Raw genomic sequence first — 17,598 nt, 5'->3', positions numbered from 1 at the left:
ACCAACTGCATCTGACTCGGAGAGAGGTTCATTTGGACACAACTACTCATATCGATCAATGCCTAGAGTGCTTAGCACAATTGACCAATCAAAAAGTCCTGTGTTCAAATAATTAAACAATGTATTTGAATGTCTTCTTTTTAAATGAGAGATGTATGTGTGTATGTATACAAACCATTTTATTGCTCGTGAATCGATTATTCATCGATTAAGTATCGAAAGTATGATGAAAGAAGGGATACAATTTTAAGTATATAGGAACCATGGGTCGGCGAGGTTTTGTTACTTTGTAAATCTTAATTATTTAAAAATTGTAATACTTGTTATTATATACCGGTTTATTTATGTAAACAAGTTTAATTGTAATTTCTTGTTTTAACATATTTACCTTCATTAATACACATACACACAAATAATACAATAATTACAAAATGTTTTATAAACTCATTGCAAAAGTGTAATATATATTGAACTACATATATGATATGATTTACAATTAATTAAGCGTTTACTAATGTTGAACATCCATATGTTAATTAAACTTAAATTTTGCTTATTATAAAAGACAATTTATGTAATATTTTGATATTATGTATTAAAAAGCATATTCATACTTATGATTAGAACAGAAATGCTCAGCGTATTTATATGTGCACTACTTACACACACCAGGTTCGTATAGGAAACGGTATACTTTATCATGTGAGGGAATCTGCATTCTTTTTCTATAAAAAAAACGAATATTATATTAGGAAACACATAAAAAAAGAAATATACGCGATTGAATATTTATTTAATATAAAAATGTATATCTTTAAAAAAGTTATAATTAAAAATAACACTAGTTTATAGCGAAAAATTATTTTAAACCAGACAAAGTGTTTCTCATATGCTAAAAACGATGCCGCAAACCAAATACTAGCACGTTAAATTTCCAAAATAAGGTTTCGAAAAGATGTTCCAGACAAAAGTTGTATGATCTAAAGGAGGACAAATAATGGTAAAATTAATTTTGAAAAAAATAATTTTTTCCAAACAATTTTTTTTCTCAGGGTCCATCTCCATATGAGAATTAATTCCCAGCTTTAACCTTTCATAACATGACTAAAAAGTAAGATATTAAAATTTTTTAAATGCATTTTATAGAGGATGAACAATACATTCATGACATCTGATCAGAATTTTCAGATAACGTAAACTTTTTTCACAAAACAATCTCAAATATCGCAAAAAAGCCATTTTTGCATATTAAACCTCAATTATTTCCGAAATCTGACGTCCTGATGAAAATTGGTTTGCAGCATCGTTTTCAGCATCCAAAAATCTATTGAAAAACACCTTGTCTGGTTTAAAATAATGAAAAAAATGTTTCTTTTTTGTAAACTAGTGTAATTATTAGAGACAATTAATTCTTCAAATTTAAATTATTATAGTCTTCCCTGTTTTTACCTGTACACTGATAATTTGTGATTGAAGAATTGGCAATTATTGATAGATACAACGGATTACAAAGGTGGATTAATTCAGCTTCATTGCAAGAAAATGTAACAATATGCACATTATTACTTATTGATTCGCACGATACACTTGTATCTTCTGTAGAATTAAAATCTATGAAGTGTCGCGATGTGCATACTTTAAGATTACCCAAGCCAGATACTTCAATCTGAAAGTATATTTATTTATAATACAAAAATTAATATTTAAAATACATAAAAAATATTTATGTATAATTAAATTGAAGATAATAAAATGTATAAAAAAATATACATATATATATTATGTGAATAAAAAGTGACTTGAGAAAAAATTTACCTTTATCGTAGAAGTATGACTGCTATCGGTAGAGAAGAAATAATTAGGATGCATTTTATAAAAAACAACCGTAGCTGGTTCAATGTAATCGTTGAATGAATTGGATGATCCAACAGGAGAATAATCGGCTCCACATTGCGTATTGATTAAGCGCTGTGGAACTGCGAATAAAACAAAATGTGTAGCAAAATTATATTATGCAAAGAGTTTGAAAGAGTTTGAAAGGAATATATTAAAACTGTACGACACATTAGGGTAAATATGCTATTAGATAAATCACCCCCAATAATCTTGACCTTCACAACATACATAAAGGTCATGAATTTGAGTAACATCCAAAAGATATTAGTCGTCGTTTATTGTTTATTAAAAAATTATTAACAATTAAATTGATATGATAAGAACAAGTGTTAAATATGATAATCTTCTCTGACGACTAAAACCTCTTGAATGTTATTCAAGCTCATGACCTTGACATATGTTATCAGGAACAGGTCAAGGTTATTGAGGGTATTAGTCCCCTAATATGAATATTTACCCAAATTAGATCGTATATCTACCTTTTTTTATTCTCGAAATTAAATCAACAATTGCTGTCGAAATTCCTTGCATATTATCCATAGCAGTAATGGAAAATAAATCAGTTGTTTGATCATTCACAAGATCTGACCATCTATCCTTTGATCCATATGTCAATATAAGTAATGTAGCATCTGCAATATAATATCGCAAAGCATAATTAAGTAACTGATTAAACTTGTAATAATTTGAAAAATTAATAAAATATATTATGGTGAATTAACCTAACATATAAAATAAATTTTAGCTTTTGTAGTTTTCATAACAAGTAAGGATTTACCTGGTACTTGCTCCCTCATTTTCCTTATCTGTTCTATACAATATTCCTTGTCGATATTGGAAATAGATGATATATATGGAATAATCAAAATTACATCAGATTCTGCATGTCCAAGACCGTAACGTTCATCGTTTAATTTCACTTTTTGTAAAGTAATTAATTTCTCGAATAATTTAGGAAGATCAAAACCGCTAGTTACTAAAAAAAAAAAAATTTTTTTATTTTTAACGCATCCATCAATAGTATACATTTGACATAAATTTAATACCAAATATACATACCATTTTTATAATTTGTTATATTATAATAACCAAAATTTAAAATGGTATTGGTAGTATTGATAATGATACTACTGTCATAACCATTAATAATTGTAAATCGACTATTATATCGACTTATTCTCATATTATCCAATATATTTCTATAAAAAAAAAGTATACATAAAATATATATTTGTACATTATATAATTATATTTCTGTCTTTTTCTATTTTATATATTTGCATATCAATTATACTTACGCAATGATTGGTTGTATCAAATCAAAAGGCCACGTTGTATCGAGAATAATTGTTAGATCAATAGCAATTTGAATAACATTATTGAATATTTTTGTTTCTTCATCTTGACAGGATAGATCTTTGTTCATTGAAGACTCTGGGAAAAAATATTATATACTTTACATCTTCTACAAAAATATTTAATTTCGCAAAATATTAGATAACACAATACTTACGAACGTACAAAGATAATTCGTTCGCCGCTTGCAATGCAAATCTTTCGATTACATTGTCGTCCATTGTAGCTTTATGTAAATATTCCTCTAAGACTAAAGAAGCGCTATATGCCTATAAATTTATAAAGCACGAGTTTATTAAAATTATGAATATTATTTATTATAATATCACTAATATAATATTTAATATTATTATGTATTATTATGTATTATTATATAATTTTTAATAATATTATTTTTATATATACTTAAATATCATTTATAATACTATAATAACACTAGTTTACAAAAAATATTTTTTTCATTATTTTAAACCAGACAAAATGCTTCTTATAGATTTTTGGATGCTGAAAACGATACCGCAAGCCAATTTTCACCAGCACGTCAAATTTCCGAAATAATTGAGGTTTAATATGCAAAAATTGACTTTTTAGCGATATTTAAGGTTTTTTCGTGAAAAAGATTAACATTATCTGGGAATTCTGATCAGATATCATAAATATATTGTTCATTCCCTATAAAATTTATTTTATTTATTTCAATATTTTATTTTTTAACCATGTTATGAAAGATTAAAGCTGGGAACTACTAATATGGAGATGTTCCTGAGGAAAAAAAATTGTCAACATCCAAAAATCTGTAAGAACATTTTGTCTGGTTTAAAATAATTTTTGACTGTAAACTAGTATAATTCTTAAAAGCAATTTTGTATTAAATAATGTGCACATGTGTATACTACATTTTTATATTAATTTGTTTCTCATTAATTAGCTTTATAGTTTATAGTATTTTATAATATATTACCTGCTCAAACATTGTTGAATTTTCTGCAAGTTTTGTAAACAATGTTTTTCGATTACACGCTCTAATTGAAGGATTAAGCAATCCGCGGGCATTATAATACATATCTAAGATCTGCGATAATTTTAAAGTAGGTACTTTCGAATATAAAGATTCAATTTCGTTAGCGAGAATTAATCCATCGAGATCCCCTCTGATTTCTGCTGTCGTAAATTGTAATTTGTCATTAGATTTGAGAAAATACCAACGAGGCAGAGATGACGAATTCCAATTTCCATTCACACCCACACTAAGTCCTTCGTTTGTAGGGCCCTGTATTAAAGTAACCTCCGCCAAATCACCTGTATAGCATATATACTTTTTAGAATGTCTCGATCAAATGATATTCAATAATAAAAAATTAGTAAATGTAGTAATTTAATATGAGGTATTAAAAGATATACGAGCAGAGAGATTATGTTTATAATTAATCATTAATTTAATACTAAATTTCTACTGCCATTTTCTTGAAAATCTTTATATAAACTATTCACTTTTTGGCCATCCTATCCTTATAACTTTTTATGTTAAATATTGGAGAAATGGATTTATATTTAAGAAAAACCTAAATAACCTTCAAATGATCTTACTAATTAAAATTTAAGATTATCAACTTTCCCTCCTTCCCTCGAAATCTTTTAACTTTATAATCTTTTATATAAAATATTTTCTCGTTACAGCCATAGTTTCAGCAATATTCAACTTTAACATTAACTAAAATGGAACACCCTGTATTGCAAAAGCGTATAGAACACGAGAGAAGATAAATGTATCATTACCAGCCACGGTCGCAATCCATCTATTATCCAATGATAATCTTGAAAGATTTGATTTTCTCTCTACTGATTCATTAGGGAACACTTCTGAGAGTTTTACTGTCTCAGGTTGTAATCCAGCAGCTATACCAGCAATTAATGGCCCAGCAGAAACTGAACCCCAGCTGTAATAATTAACGATGGAATTAAGTATCTTATAATTAAGTATAGGTTCAAATTTGCGCGGTTTCGAATTCTCTATGATTACTTTTAAAAAAAAACAAGAGTAGACTCGAATTTGGACGAGATATACAATAGATTCGAACTTTCTATAAGTATCTCGAAAAAACAAAAGCAATATTTTCAAGTACTTTCGAACCTGGATCAAGTAAGTTCGAATCTTATATAAATACTTTTATGAGAAATTTTACGTTGTATACGGAGTCTCCTGGGATTTAAGCTACAATATATGAGAAAACTAGCTGATTTTTATCAAAATCCAATTTCATATAGGATTAGAGAGGGTGCAAGGTTTTTGAACCTAAACTTTATAGTAAAGCATTTCTAACCAAATTTTATAACACTATTTTATAACATTTTTTTTTTTTCTTATTTCCACTACTTGTACAATATGCTCCCGCAATTTGTCGGTTGAATCCCGGGACACCCTGTATATATTGTAGGATGGCTCATTTTAATCAATCCTCTGGAATATTTCAGAACTCTTAAGTTTAGGACAAAAATTTCAAACAAAAATTATTTGGTATTGAGAGGATCATCTGATGGTGATCTTTATTTGATCAAACTCCAGAAGGTTATTTTAAGATTAACTTTATTTTTTTTAATGGAACCACTATATTTTTTATATAAATCAATTTCTTCCAATATTTGGCACAAAAAGTTATAAAGGTAGGATGACCAAAAAACGAATAGCTTTATGAGATATTTTGTACTTTAATGTGTGATACAAATTTTACACAAATTATAGAATATCTTGTAAAATATTCATTTTTCAATGATCTTATTTCAATACTTTTATACATAAAATAATGAGAAATCAATTGGTGTAAAAGAAACAGTTGTTTTTAAGAAAACATGTAATTTGCCACTAGCAGCTATATATATTTTTTTTTTAAACAACTGCTTTTTTTACACCAATTTTGATTCCTCTCATTTTGTGTATAAAAGTATTGAGGTAAGATTATTGAAAAATACATATTTTACGAAATATTTTATGTAAAATTATGTCACATTAAAGTAGAAAAAATATCTCGTAAGCTATTCACTTTTTGATCATCCTACCCTTATAATTTTTTATGCCAAATATTGCAAGGAATTAATTTATATAAAAAAATTATAGTGGTTCCATTTAAAAAAATTAAGTTGACCTTGAAATAATCTTCTAAATTTTAATCCAAAATTAAATAAAAATTACCATCAACTGATAAAATTCCGAATGTAACTGTTGTAAAGTCAAATATACTTTGCAAGTACAATATATAAAATATTTCTTATGAATTTGAAATCCTAAAAAATGAAACTTGATTATTGGATTCAACTGGAATTTTGAAGTCATAAAAAATACATAGATCTTAATCTTAAATTCCTAATAATAATTCGTTCAGAACGCTATTACTATACATATACAAATTAAAAATTGTATAATAGACTCTCATTTTGTTGAAAATACATATGTGTCTCTATATATTTACACATACAAAAATTGAATATAAAATTTATATACTTAGTTTTTATAACACCATTTTCCACAGGACATCTGCTTCTCGGTGGCCATACGAAAATTCGGGCATTTTTTGGATGATTTGGGGGTAATTCTGGATAAAACGTATTTGGATCAACCGTATCTTCTGTAATCCCATTTTTGTGATTCGTAATAACGTCGCTATATGTATACAAAAAATTTATAAATAAATACAAACTCCATTGTATACATTATAATATATAATGACACTATTATGTATTTACATTTGTTCAGGCGTTAAGGTTTCTACTTCATCGTCAATATTGAAATTTGTATTAATAGAATGTTTGTTGTTTACACTTCTCGCATTTCTATACAAGTCAGCATATCTACATACTGTCCCTTCGTCACCTCTTTCAAACATTTCAATATTACTGGATAATATACCATGAAGAGTGCACTATAAAATAATATATCCGTTATAGATGATAAAAATTTACAATAATGCAATAATATAATAATAAATAATATAAAAGATGATTTTTGAAAATTACTTTTAAAAATTAATTCTTATTTTTATTTATTAATATAAAAACATATATTTTTATATACATATATTATATATTTATTGTATGTTTTTTTATTATTTTTATTATATATTTTATTATATACATATATATTATATATGTATATGTATATTTATATACGTTTATATATTTTTTTTATACAGGGTGTCTCAAAAGTTCTGCAACAGTTAATTATCTCGAAAACAAAGGCTTTTTGAGAAAAATGTTTCAAATAAAAGTTGTAGGACTTAAGTGGCGCATTAAGTATATAGCAATATTAATGTAACTATAAATAGTATTGTTAAGCTATGTAAAATTTACTTTAAAATTTTTTAATAGAAACCCCTATTTTTTATTATATTCATGTAGCTTATCTTAAGAGCTTTTCAGAATATTATAATAAAGTTTTTTTTCCGTTAAATATTTTTCGAGTTATGAGGCTTGAAAGATACAGTATTTTTTAACATAACAAATACAAAATATCTTGTAAAACATTCAGTTTTCGGTAATCTTACCTTAATAATTTTACGCATAAAATAATTAGACAAATCAATTAATGTAAAGAAAACGCATAGTTATTTTTAAGAAAATGTATACAATTTGCAAAATATTTTTTCTTAAAAACAATTATGCGTTTTCTTTACACCAATTGATTGGTCTCATTATTATGCGCATAAAAGTATTAATATCGAAAACTAAATATTTTACAAGATATTTTGTATTTTATGTTAAAAAAAAATACTGTAAAAACTTCAAGCATTATAATTCGAAAAGCACTGAATGAAAAAATACTTTATTATAGTGTTTTGAAAAGCTCTCGAGATAATCTACAAGAATATATAATCAAAAATAGGGATTTCCATTTAAAAATTTCAAAATAAATTTTACATGATCTTAACAATGCTATTTATATAGTCACACTAACATTACTATTTAATGCGCCACTTAAAGCCCTATAACTTTTATTTGAAACATTTTTTCAAAAAGCCTTTGTTTTCGAGTTGTTGCAGGATTTTTGGGACATCCTGTATATATTATAATATATATTATAATTAATATATTATAATTAATAGTAAAGTACGAATTTTATATTAAGCCTTACTCTTTCAATATCACTGATTATATTGTAGGGAAGGCTAATTTCTGAAACCGTCTTCTCTGGTACAAAGCGAAGTATTTGCAAATATTTTTGAGCTTGTCCAGCTGCTCTATATGGTATTATACCGGATTGTTGTTGGACGGCTGGATTTTTTTCTATCCCATCTTGGCGAAATCTATGGATTTTTTATGAAATACTTCAATGTGTATTTTAGTAAAATAAAATGTTTTATAACCGAGGCAAAAATAATAAGTATTTTTTTCTATTATAATTTATAATAGTATTTTTTCTATTATGATTTATAATTATAATAAGTATCATAAATATAAAAGTATAATTTATAATAAGTTTTTTTTCTATTACAATTTATAATTTTTGTCTTTTTCTAATATTATTACAAAAAAACTTACCTATGCATAATTCCGACGGCTAATTTTCGTAAATCCATGTTCAAGCCACGTTCTGTGTTCTCTGTTTCGATCTTATCGAGAATTGCAATTAATGTATTTAATGTATGGGGTAATTTATTATCTTTCTCTAAAAGATATCTATTTTCATAACATTCTCGAAGCGTTGGAGCAACATTTCGATATGTATTATCTTGTGCAAAAGTGCCTAAAATAGTTGATAATACAAAGGCAATATTATTATGAAGAAATAAATCGAAAATATAATTTTTTTTATATAAAGGTTTTGTTTTCGTGAAAATTTATAACTTAAAATTTAAAAAATTAATACTATAATTTTTTTAATTTTGGATGATCTCTAATTATTGTATGCTATATCTTTATTTCTATAAGAGTTTTTATAACATTATTTTTATAAAATTATACTTTTCATTTAAAATAATCACAAATAATTTAAGTGACACTGAAATAGTTATATAAAATATTTATTTATATGTTATTATAGATATATATGTATTAGATATATATTATTTTTTAATAAAGATATGTATAATAATAATACTAATATCAAAATATAAATTCGATAATGTATAATACAAGATATTATAGAGATTATTCAAGCATAAATTATAAAATGTGCTATCACTTTCACAATTTTCAAAATTAATTTTATCGAAAACAAAACTCTGCGAAAAATAAAAAAATTTATTCTACACATTTTCGATGACTCATTTTTTACATAGAATTACGTAGAATTATGTAGAATTCTTTCCCGCTTGTACCATCAATTACGGGACACTGTATGTATTAATATAAAACAACGAAAAAATATATGTATAAAATATATACACATGCATAGAGAAAGAATATCATCTTATAATAATTTTTCACGATTTTTTTAACAAGCACACTACACTAAAATTATAATCACAAACACTTGAAATAATATATTTCTTACCAAGAACACATAAAATAATCCAAGAGTATAATCTAATCATTTTGCGACCGCTGAAAATTGAAAATACAAAATATATTCTATTGCACTGTAATTTGAATCGATATTTTTCTTTAAATTAATAACGCGGAAAGAATATTTCGCAAATTTATATCGAAATAAACAACTTATTCAGCACTTTTGTCTCTTTTATGTAAGAATGATCTTATCCCTTTGGTTTTACTTAACACGATACTACACCACACCTTTTTAGAGACATAGTAACATATCACTATCAAAAGATAAGATACGATACGTTGTATGAGTAATTTACTCCCACTCGAGTTTGTAGAGATGATCTTTATTAAAGAATATCCCAATTATTTGATAAATATACGTATATTACGAGATTGTAATATCATAGTTATTATAATTAGTTATTACAAAAACAAACGTAAAATTTATTTCATGTTTATTCATATATGCATATATATATTATATATACGAGGGCAGTTCGATAAGTCAGTGACTTTTACAAGATATGGCACTCAAATCGCAATCTAATTTTATTTCTGATATTTACCATCTTATTTAAGTATACACACCAAGTTTCAAATAGATCTGTCAAATAGAAATTTTTTGACAGCGTTCTAAAGCGGATAAGTTTGTGTTTTTTGCTAAAATGGAAAAAAGTGAATTTCGTGTGCTAATAAAACATTACTTTTTGCGTGGAAAAACCATTAAGGAAACTGAAGAAAAGCTTAAAAAGTATTATGGGGACTCTGCTCCGTCGCATGGAATGGTTCACAAGTGGTTCACTGAATTTCGTTGTGGTCGTACAAGTACGAATGATGCTGAGCGCCCGGGACGTCCGAATGAGGTCACAACTGAAGAAACAGTCAATAAAATCCATGATATTGTATTGGACGACCGTCGAGTGAAGATACGCGAGATAGCCAAGATGGTAAACATCTCAAACGAACGTGTTTTTAATATCTTGCATAAACATTTGGGCATGAAGAAGCTGTCGGCCAGATGGGTGCCGCGCTTGCTCACAATCGATCAAAAACCACAACGAAATTCAGTGAACCACTTGTGAACCATTCCATGTGACGGAGCAGAGTCCCCATAATACTTTTTTAGCTTTTCTTCAGTTTCCTTAATGGTTTTTCCACGCAAAAAGTAATGTTTTATTAGCACACGAAATTCACTTTTTTCCATTTTAGCAAAAAACACAAACTTATCCGCTTTAGAACGCTGTCAAAAAATTTCTATTTGACAGATCTACTTGAAACTTGGTGTGTATACTTAAATAAGATGGTAAATATCAGAAATAAAATTAGATTGCGATTTGAGTGCCATATCTTGTAAAAGTCACTGACTTATCGAACTGCCCTCGTATATATATTGCTTTTCGATATGTGTATGTATATAAAATCAGATTAGAATTTTTTGTTGATATCGCTTGATAAACTAAAGAATTGTGATATACATTAATAGATAATATTGTGAACGGGTATTTTTATTTTGAGATATAATATTAATTATGTATATGTAAAAATATTTTTATTTAAAATATATAAAAGCATTTATAGAAAACATATATAAATTGTGCTCAGCCAGTTATATATCTTATCAGTATTAAAGTAGAACATAAAATCTCTTACTATATCTTCGTAAATAATGTGTGAATCATTGAATAGTATACGGATTTAGTAATGCAAGCAGCAATATTCAAGTAGCAATTGGATTAAAATGAAGTTTTTTCATAATTTTATTAATAACCAGATGAACTTAAGGAATGTTATGTGAATAACATATACACAAGATTTCCATCTTTCTCTAGGAATTTTTTTTCTATTAAAAAATTAATACGTGAAAAATAAATTAAAATGCTAATTTTTAACTTATTTAATTAATGTAATATAATCTGTTGATATATCTGTTATAAAATAATGTGTTTTGACATTCATGTAGATGTGTATAATTGATGACTTTAAATGCATCAACATATACTATTTTCACATATACAATACGAAATACTACTTTCTTTAATAAATATGCAGATAAGATTCTTTACCTTCTCTTAGAATTTAGAATAAAATCTTTTCTTTATATTATACATACATTTTTAATTACATTTTTATTTATATTTTACCGCATTTTGCATTCCAGAAATGAAATGTAAATATCATCGCCAAATCAAGCAAGAATATAAAATACATTATATTATGAAAATTCTAAAAAGATTTATTTATAAACTTATTTATATTTTATTTACAACTAATTCTATATTTAACATGTAAGATGATTTGCTCATAAACTTAAACTTAAAGTATCAAATTATATTGTGTATTTCATAAATGCAATATTTTATAATGTCAATTTATATATATGTATAAAAAAGTTAGATATAAAAATAATTGACATTATAATATAAATAACTATGGATGAATTTCAATACTCCTGACTCCTTGCCGACCATGTTGGAATTGTGACGTCAGAGGCGAGAAAACACGCGCTAAAAATTCTTAGATGCAATTTCGAAATAAAAAGATATTTTGATGAAACAGCACTTCAAATGGCTTTAGCACACTCTTAAAATATCTCGAAAACTATCCTTTTCCCTTTATAATTAATCAACAGCTGTAAAATGACTGTAATATGAGGCCCAGTCCGTCCGATCTCACGTGCGCGCAGTCATTCCGCATGACAAAGTCTAATATCACGATCATTTTACGATTGTTGATTGACTGTCAAGAGAAAAGAATAATTTTCGAGATATTTTAAAAATCTGCTAAAGTTATCTGAAATAGTGTTTCATCGAAATATCTTTTCATTTAAAAATGACATCTAAGAATCTTCAGCGTGTGCTTTCTCGCCTCTGACGTCACAATCTAACATGGCCGCGGCGAGGATCTAGGAGTCTTAATGTGAGAAATATATCACATAATACTGCTACTTCGATATCGTTAATAAATTTTTCTTTGTTACATAAGATATAAATTATATTATCATCCTCATGAATTCTCTCTCGTCGCTTCTCCTCGTCTAATAATTTCGATAAGCGTATTCGTATATCAATTTTATGAGAAACTGAAAGTTGTTCGAGGTAGCGAGTTCTCCAAGCTCTGGTTCCTTCAACAGCATATCGATGCATGGTAAAAATTCATCCGTTTTTCCACCTGTAAAAACATGCACAACATTAATATATACTAATAAATCACATCTCTTCTAAAGATCTCAAGAATATCGCGTTTACCCATAAAATACGTAAGATCCATCAGTTTGAAGAATAGCGTCTCTTGAACCTGTTGCTCGGGGTTCTTCTCTATGTTGTCCCATTGATTTCGCCGAGCTGCACGCGCCCAGATCTGTAATCTCAACGACGACCTGTCCTCTTCATTTTCCACGTAATCGAGCAAATCGAGGGCCTTCTTGAAATCATATTCGTTGGCTATAGTGTTATCGCTCGAGGTATACAGCATAATTAATTCCCTGGGTGCGAGCACTCGTAGATTCTTGATGTCGTAACCATACATGGCGAGTACCTGCGCCGGTAGATCCTCCTGATAGGCCACAAGGGTCAGCTCGTTGTTGATAGTCTTCGTGCATTCCGCTACTTTATCCTCCAGCTCGTCCGACGCGAGCAAAGCCAGTTTGGCCAGCGAGAGCATCGACTTCTTACGAACGATCAGCTCGTATTCCTGAGCCGCCAAGGCGAGAAGCGTATTGGCGGCAAGTTGCAGCTCGTCGGTTAACGCCGCTTGTACCCAGGACAAGGTGGGATGTTCCGACAGTTTCTCCGTCAATTCCGCGGTGCCGCCGCGTCTGCATCTCTCGATCAACTGTCCCTGACGTCCGTTCTTTATGTACCAGGAGAATAGAAACCCGGCGAAGTCTTGGGCCGCGAACTTTTCCACGTAGCCGTCGAGCCGATTCTTGTTGTTGGTCAATTCGCAAATCTGCACGAGCGAGGGAAAGTCGCAATATTTCTCAGCCAGCATCGCGGCGTTATCGTACTGCTCTTCTTTGATCAGCGGTTGTATAAGATTGGCGCGTTCCGTCTCGTACTGCTTCAAGAGTACCTCGAACTTTTCCGTGCCGCGAATGCTCTCCAAATGACACTTCTTCCCGTCCAGGATCAAGTCGATCAAACTGACCAGCTGTTCATACAATTCGTTCTTAACAGCGGAATCGCCGGTGCCCGTTATACCGTATTTAAGGGTGATGCCTTGCATCGTATTGAGACAATTCCTCAAGCCATCTCTGCCCGGCGCCGCCGTCCAAGGAAGGTATTCGGTTTCGTTGGAGAACTTGGCAGGAACGAAGCGCTCGGCGTTATACTGACGATACTTGACTACTTCGTATAATATAGTCAACAAGATAGTGTTGATCTGAACGATATACTGTCCAACTTGTTGCAGGGGTCTCTCGGACTGCGCGATCTCGCACGCGTTTTCCACAAGGGTCAACAGGAACAGGTGTATCGTGCTTACTTCGCGGTAGAAGACATCTCGTGCCGTGAGTTCATCGGACGCACGGGCCTCCTTCTGCTTCAACGTCTGATCCATGACCGGATCTACGATCTCGGGGTATCTATTTTGTAAATTGTACAAGATCAACGCCGCGACCACCTTCTCCGAGTACTCGCCGAGTACGTGAGAGGTGGACATGATGGTTCCTCGGCAGGTGACCGCGCAAAACTTGCTCCACAAGTTGTACTTCTTCAGGAATGCATCGAAGAGATCTAACGCGTTTTGCTTGCCTTCCAGTTGATGAGGTATCTGCATAGAAGTGACCGCGTTGATCGTCATAGACAAATCCTTGTGATTCGTCCATCTCGGATCGTTCGCCGGATAATCGTCAATCAAATCCTTCGCGACCTTCAGGACGAGTGTGTCGAGGATGGGATCAACATCCATTACCGGATCCTCTTGCGGAGAGAAGAGTTGAGAGAGAATCTCATTGCATTGCACCTTATTCTGTCGCAAACTCAGAAGAAACGCGGCACGCAACTGCGTAGTCGCATCGGAGCTGCAGTACATATCTTGAAGGTCTTCGTTGCTTATAAGAATGGAAAAGTTCTGCGCCGTCTGATGCGTCTGATTCATCTTGTAACTGTAATCCATACTCATGGTAGTACTGGCATCCGCATATCCCGTGCTAAAGTCCTGCACTGCAAAGTCCACCGGTGTAATGGAGACGAGGCCAACGCTCTTCGTGAATAGTACCGGGGTCGCCGAGCAAATGGCACCGCCGAGTATGCTGTCCTCGCCTCCTCTCACCAAGTCGATTTTATCCTGCTCGATTTCGGACGCAGTGTTAATTACGAGTACATTGTGCTGATTGTATATAATTGCCTCCCAGCCGCATAGCACAAAGTGATAAGACATCAGCGTAAACTCTATATCGTCGTGATAGAACAATAGCGGATCGATTTTAACCGGTATGAACCATTTGAACGAATGCGACAGCGTTGTGTCGACCAAAGGTAACAATCCAAGGGCAAAGTGAATGACGACTGTGTCGGCGAAGGCTGCCATTAAAAGGACTATCCCTTCCTCGCACGTTTGCATATCGATAAACCATGTGGCCATACTTTGAGGGCTGGATTCCCAAATCTTTCTCTGAAACGCCTGTTGAACGATGTGAGTGATGTCTTCGTCGAACTCCATCTTCTCTTGCTCGTTGGGAGAAAAAAACCAATATTGCAAAGAGGATCCAGCGAGGATGAGAACTCTGGAGCCTCCCTCGCTCAGCGATGTGCACGTAACCTTCACCAATTTTGTTTCTGCGACGGGTGATTGTGGTATCGCGCCAAAGATGAGGGAGGTCATTCTACGACCTATGCCACCAAACCATCCTTGACTCGTTCGAAGTACCTGGCAGGTGATATTGTTTTTTCCATTACTATACTGCAGCTGTAATAACGCCACTGTACACGTAGTCGTGGCCAGAATACACCCGTGACCTGGTACATGTATAAGACAACCCACTTCTTGTCCTGCGAGCTCAGCACTGGTTTCTACGGAAGATCCCTCGTGTGCTATACTAGCCCAGAAACGTACCACTCCCTCTGGCGAGACTGCCATGCAGCTAGGTACCTATTAAATAAAAATATATATAAGTACATATATACAATATTTTTTACAAAAACTTTGTATCCTCTTTCCATTACTCGATCATATTTATCCAAAATATATTAAAAATATATTAAGATAATAATCAATATATTAAGAATACATAAGAATATAGATTCCAAGATTTAACAGCCCCCTTACAGGGGTTTAGTCTTTAAGTACCTGTTGGTTAGGTGATACCCAAACTGCTATACAATTCGCTTTATGTGCCAAATCACTTTGAGGCAGCAATAGTTCACGACACTGTGTTTTGAAGGTTCTTCTTTGTTTAGGATCATGAATATTGGTTTTACATTGCCATACAAGTAGCTTGCGACCATATACCAACCAAGCCCAACCATCTTCGGATACATTTACACTAACGGTTGTGTTCCGATCTACAAATGTTAATGCCTCAGTAACTAAAACTGGTAGCGGAGAGCCAAAACTTTCTACTGTATGACTCTGCGTTCTACATATTACTTGTATAGATTGATTTGTACGTCCTGACACACTTGTCGAGCTAAAATAAATTATAATTATATAAATAACATTAGTATTAATTATATATATATATATATATATATATATATAATATATATGTAAGAAGTTTAATTTCCTAATAAATCAATAAAATTTAATTTAAAAAACAATGTTTTTTTCTTTTAAGATAAATTTTTTTTCAAAATTTTATTCTTACATATAAAGATACATATTCTTACATATAAAGATACATGTCTATATAATTATATATAATAGTATCATATACTAAAAAACTTACGAACTATTTTTCTTCAATGACTGAACTATCGATATTCGTTTTCTAGGAGAGGATATCATCCTTCCTAATGAACTTCCTATACTGCTTCGATCCATTTGTTTAAGATTGAGCTAATTACAATTAATTTTAATTTTATTTCAAGAATTAAGCAGGACTCTTCTTCTTCGCTTTGAATAGCACCGGGTATTTAAGGTTAGGGTTAGGTTAGGTTAAGGATCGGCAGGAGACCTCTTTCGGAAAGCCGGTAAATAACGAATAGTTTTCAACATAGAGGTAAGAAATAACATGAGGGTGGATATACCCTCCTTGACAGGCAAGCAGACGTAAGGGGGGAACACTAAGCGCCATATTGGTGTGGCCTACCGAAGCGCGACATTTGAAATAGTGATGAAAGCACACACAAAAAAAGGAAAAATTCATAAATAATATTTATAAATATGATATATATATATATATATATACATATATATATATTGTATGTATGATAGTAATATATATATTGTGCTATGCCACATAAGACTTTTCTATTCCTGCACTGGCTGAACTGTGCACACTGGTGCAATAAGTTAGAGTGAGACAAAATACACTTTATTGTCTCATTCTAAAGCGAGGAGCACACAAACTTGCATAGGCGCATAAGCGTATGCATAAGAAATTTGATTGGTTTATTTTCTTATGCACACGTTTATGGACCAATCAAATTTCTTATGCATACGCTTATGCGCCTATGCAAGTTTGTGTGCTCCCCGCTTAACTTATTGCATCAGTTCCATGTTCCATAAGCCGGTATTCATAGTCGGTTCTTACGCTGGGTCCACAATAGGTGATTTAAGCCTTAAGCCTTAAGAAATTGATCAATCGCAGTCAAGTATGAGGAGAAAACTCGACTGTGATTGGTCAATTTCTTAAGGCTTAGGGCTTAAATCACCTATTGTGGACCCAGCGTTATATTTAAGAATGTCTTAAGTACAATCTTAAGATGT

General features: G+C 30.8%; 2 protein-coding genes across 5 annotated transcripts; both read right to left on the bottom strand.

Moving 5' to 3' along the window:
* Positions 1–387: 387 nt before the first annotated feature.
* On the bottom strand, positions 388–10,468 carry LOC145942501 (uncharacterized). 4 transcript variants are annotated; one of them, XM_083049294.1, is made up of 16 exons: positions 10,434–10,468; positions 9,737–9,786; positions 8,782–8,986; positions 8,375–8,546; positions 6,991–7,166; positions 6,749–6,907; positions 5,029–5,189; positions 4,214–4,551; positions 3,410–3,521; positions 3,195–3,330; positions 2,956–3,095; positions 2,675–2,872; positions 2,376–2,528; positions 1,816–1,976; positions 1,450–1,666; positions 388–725 (listed from the first exon to the last, which is right to left on the bottom strand). In XM_083049294.1, exons 1-16 carry the CDS (start codon positions 10,451–10,453, stop codon positions 589–591), a joined length of 2,535 nt encoding a protein of 844 aa, XP_082905420.1. In that variant the 5' UTR covers positions 10,454–10,468; the 3' UTR covers positions 388–588. The 4 variants fall into 4 exon arrangements, with proteins under 4 accessions (XP_082905420.1, XP_082905421.1, XP_082905422.1 ...); XM_083049295.1 differs by lacking the exon at positions 10,434–10,468 and adding an exon at positions 9,979–10,007; XM_083049296.1 differs by lacking the exon at positions 10,434–10,468 and adding an exon at positions 9,912–9,988.
* Positions 10,469–11,659: 1,191 nt separating this feature from the next.
* On the bottom strand, positions 11,660–16,844 carry Nup133 (nuclear pore complex protein Nup133). The gene is made up of 4 exons (XM_083049293.1): positions 16,616–16,844; positions 16,018–16,357; positions 12,975–15,819; positions 11,660–12,897 (listed from the first exon to the last, which is right to left on the bottom strand). Exons 1-4 carry the CDS (start codon positions 16,708–16,710, stop codon positions 12,764–12,766), a joined length of 3,414 nt encoding a protein of 1,137 aa, XP_082905419.1. The 5' UTR covers positions 16,711–16,844; the 3' UTR covers positions 11,660–12,763.
* Positions 16,845–17,598: the final 754 nt, after the last annotated feature.

This window comes from Prenolepis imparis, unplaced genomic scaffold (genome assembly GCF_030444845.1).
Source record: "Prenolepis imparis isolate NDT839.2.m4 unplaced genomic scaffold, iyPreImpa1.0 SCAF_11, whole genome shotgun sequence".
NCBI classification, from domain to species: Eukaryota; Metazoa; Arthropoda; class Insecta; order Hymenoptera; family Formicidae; genus Prenolepis; species Prenolepis imparis.
The sequence above is the reverse complement of the archived record's forward strand: the minus strand, read 5'-3'. Positions and strand labels throughout refer to the sequence as shown.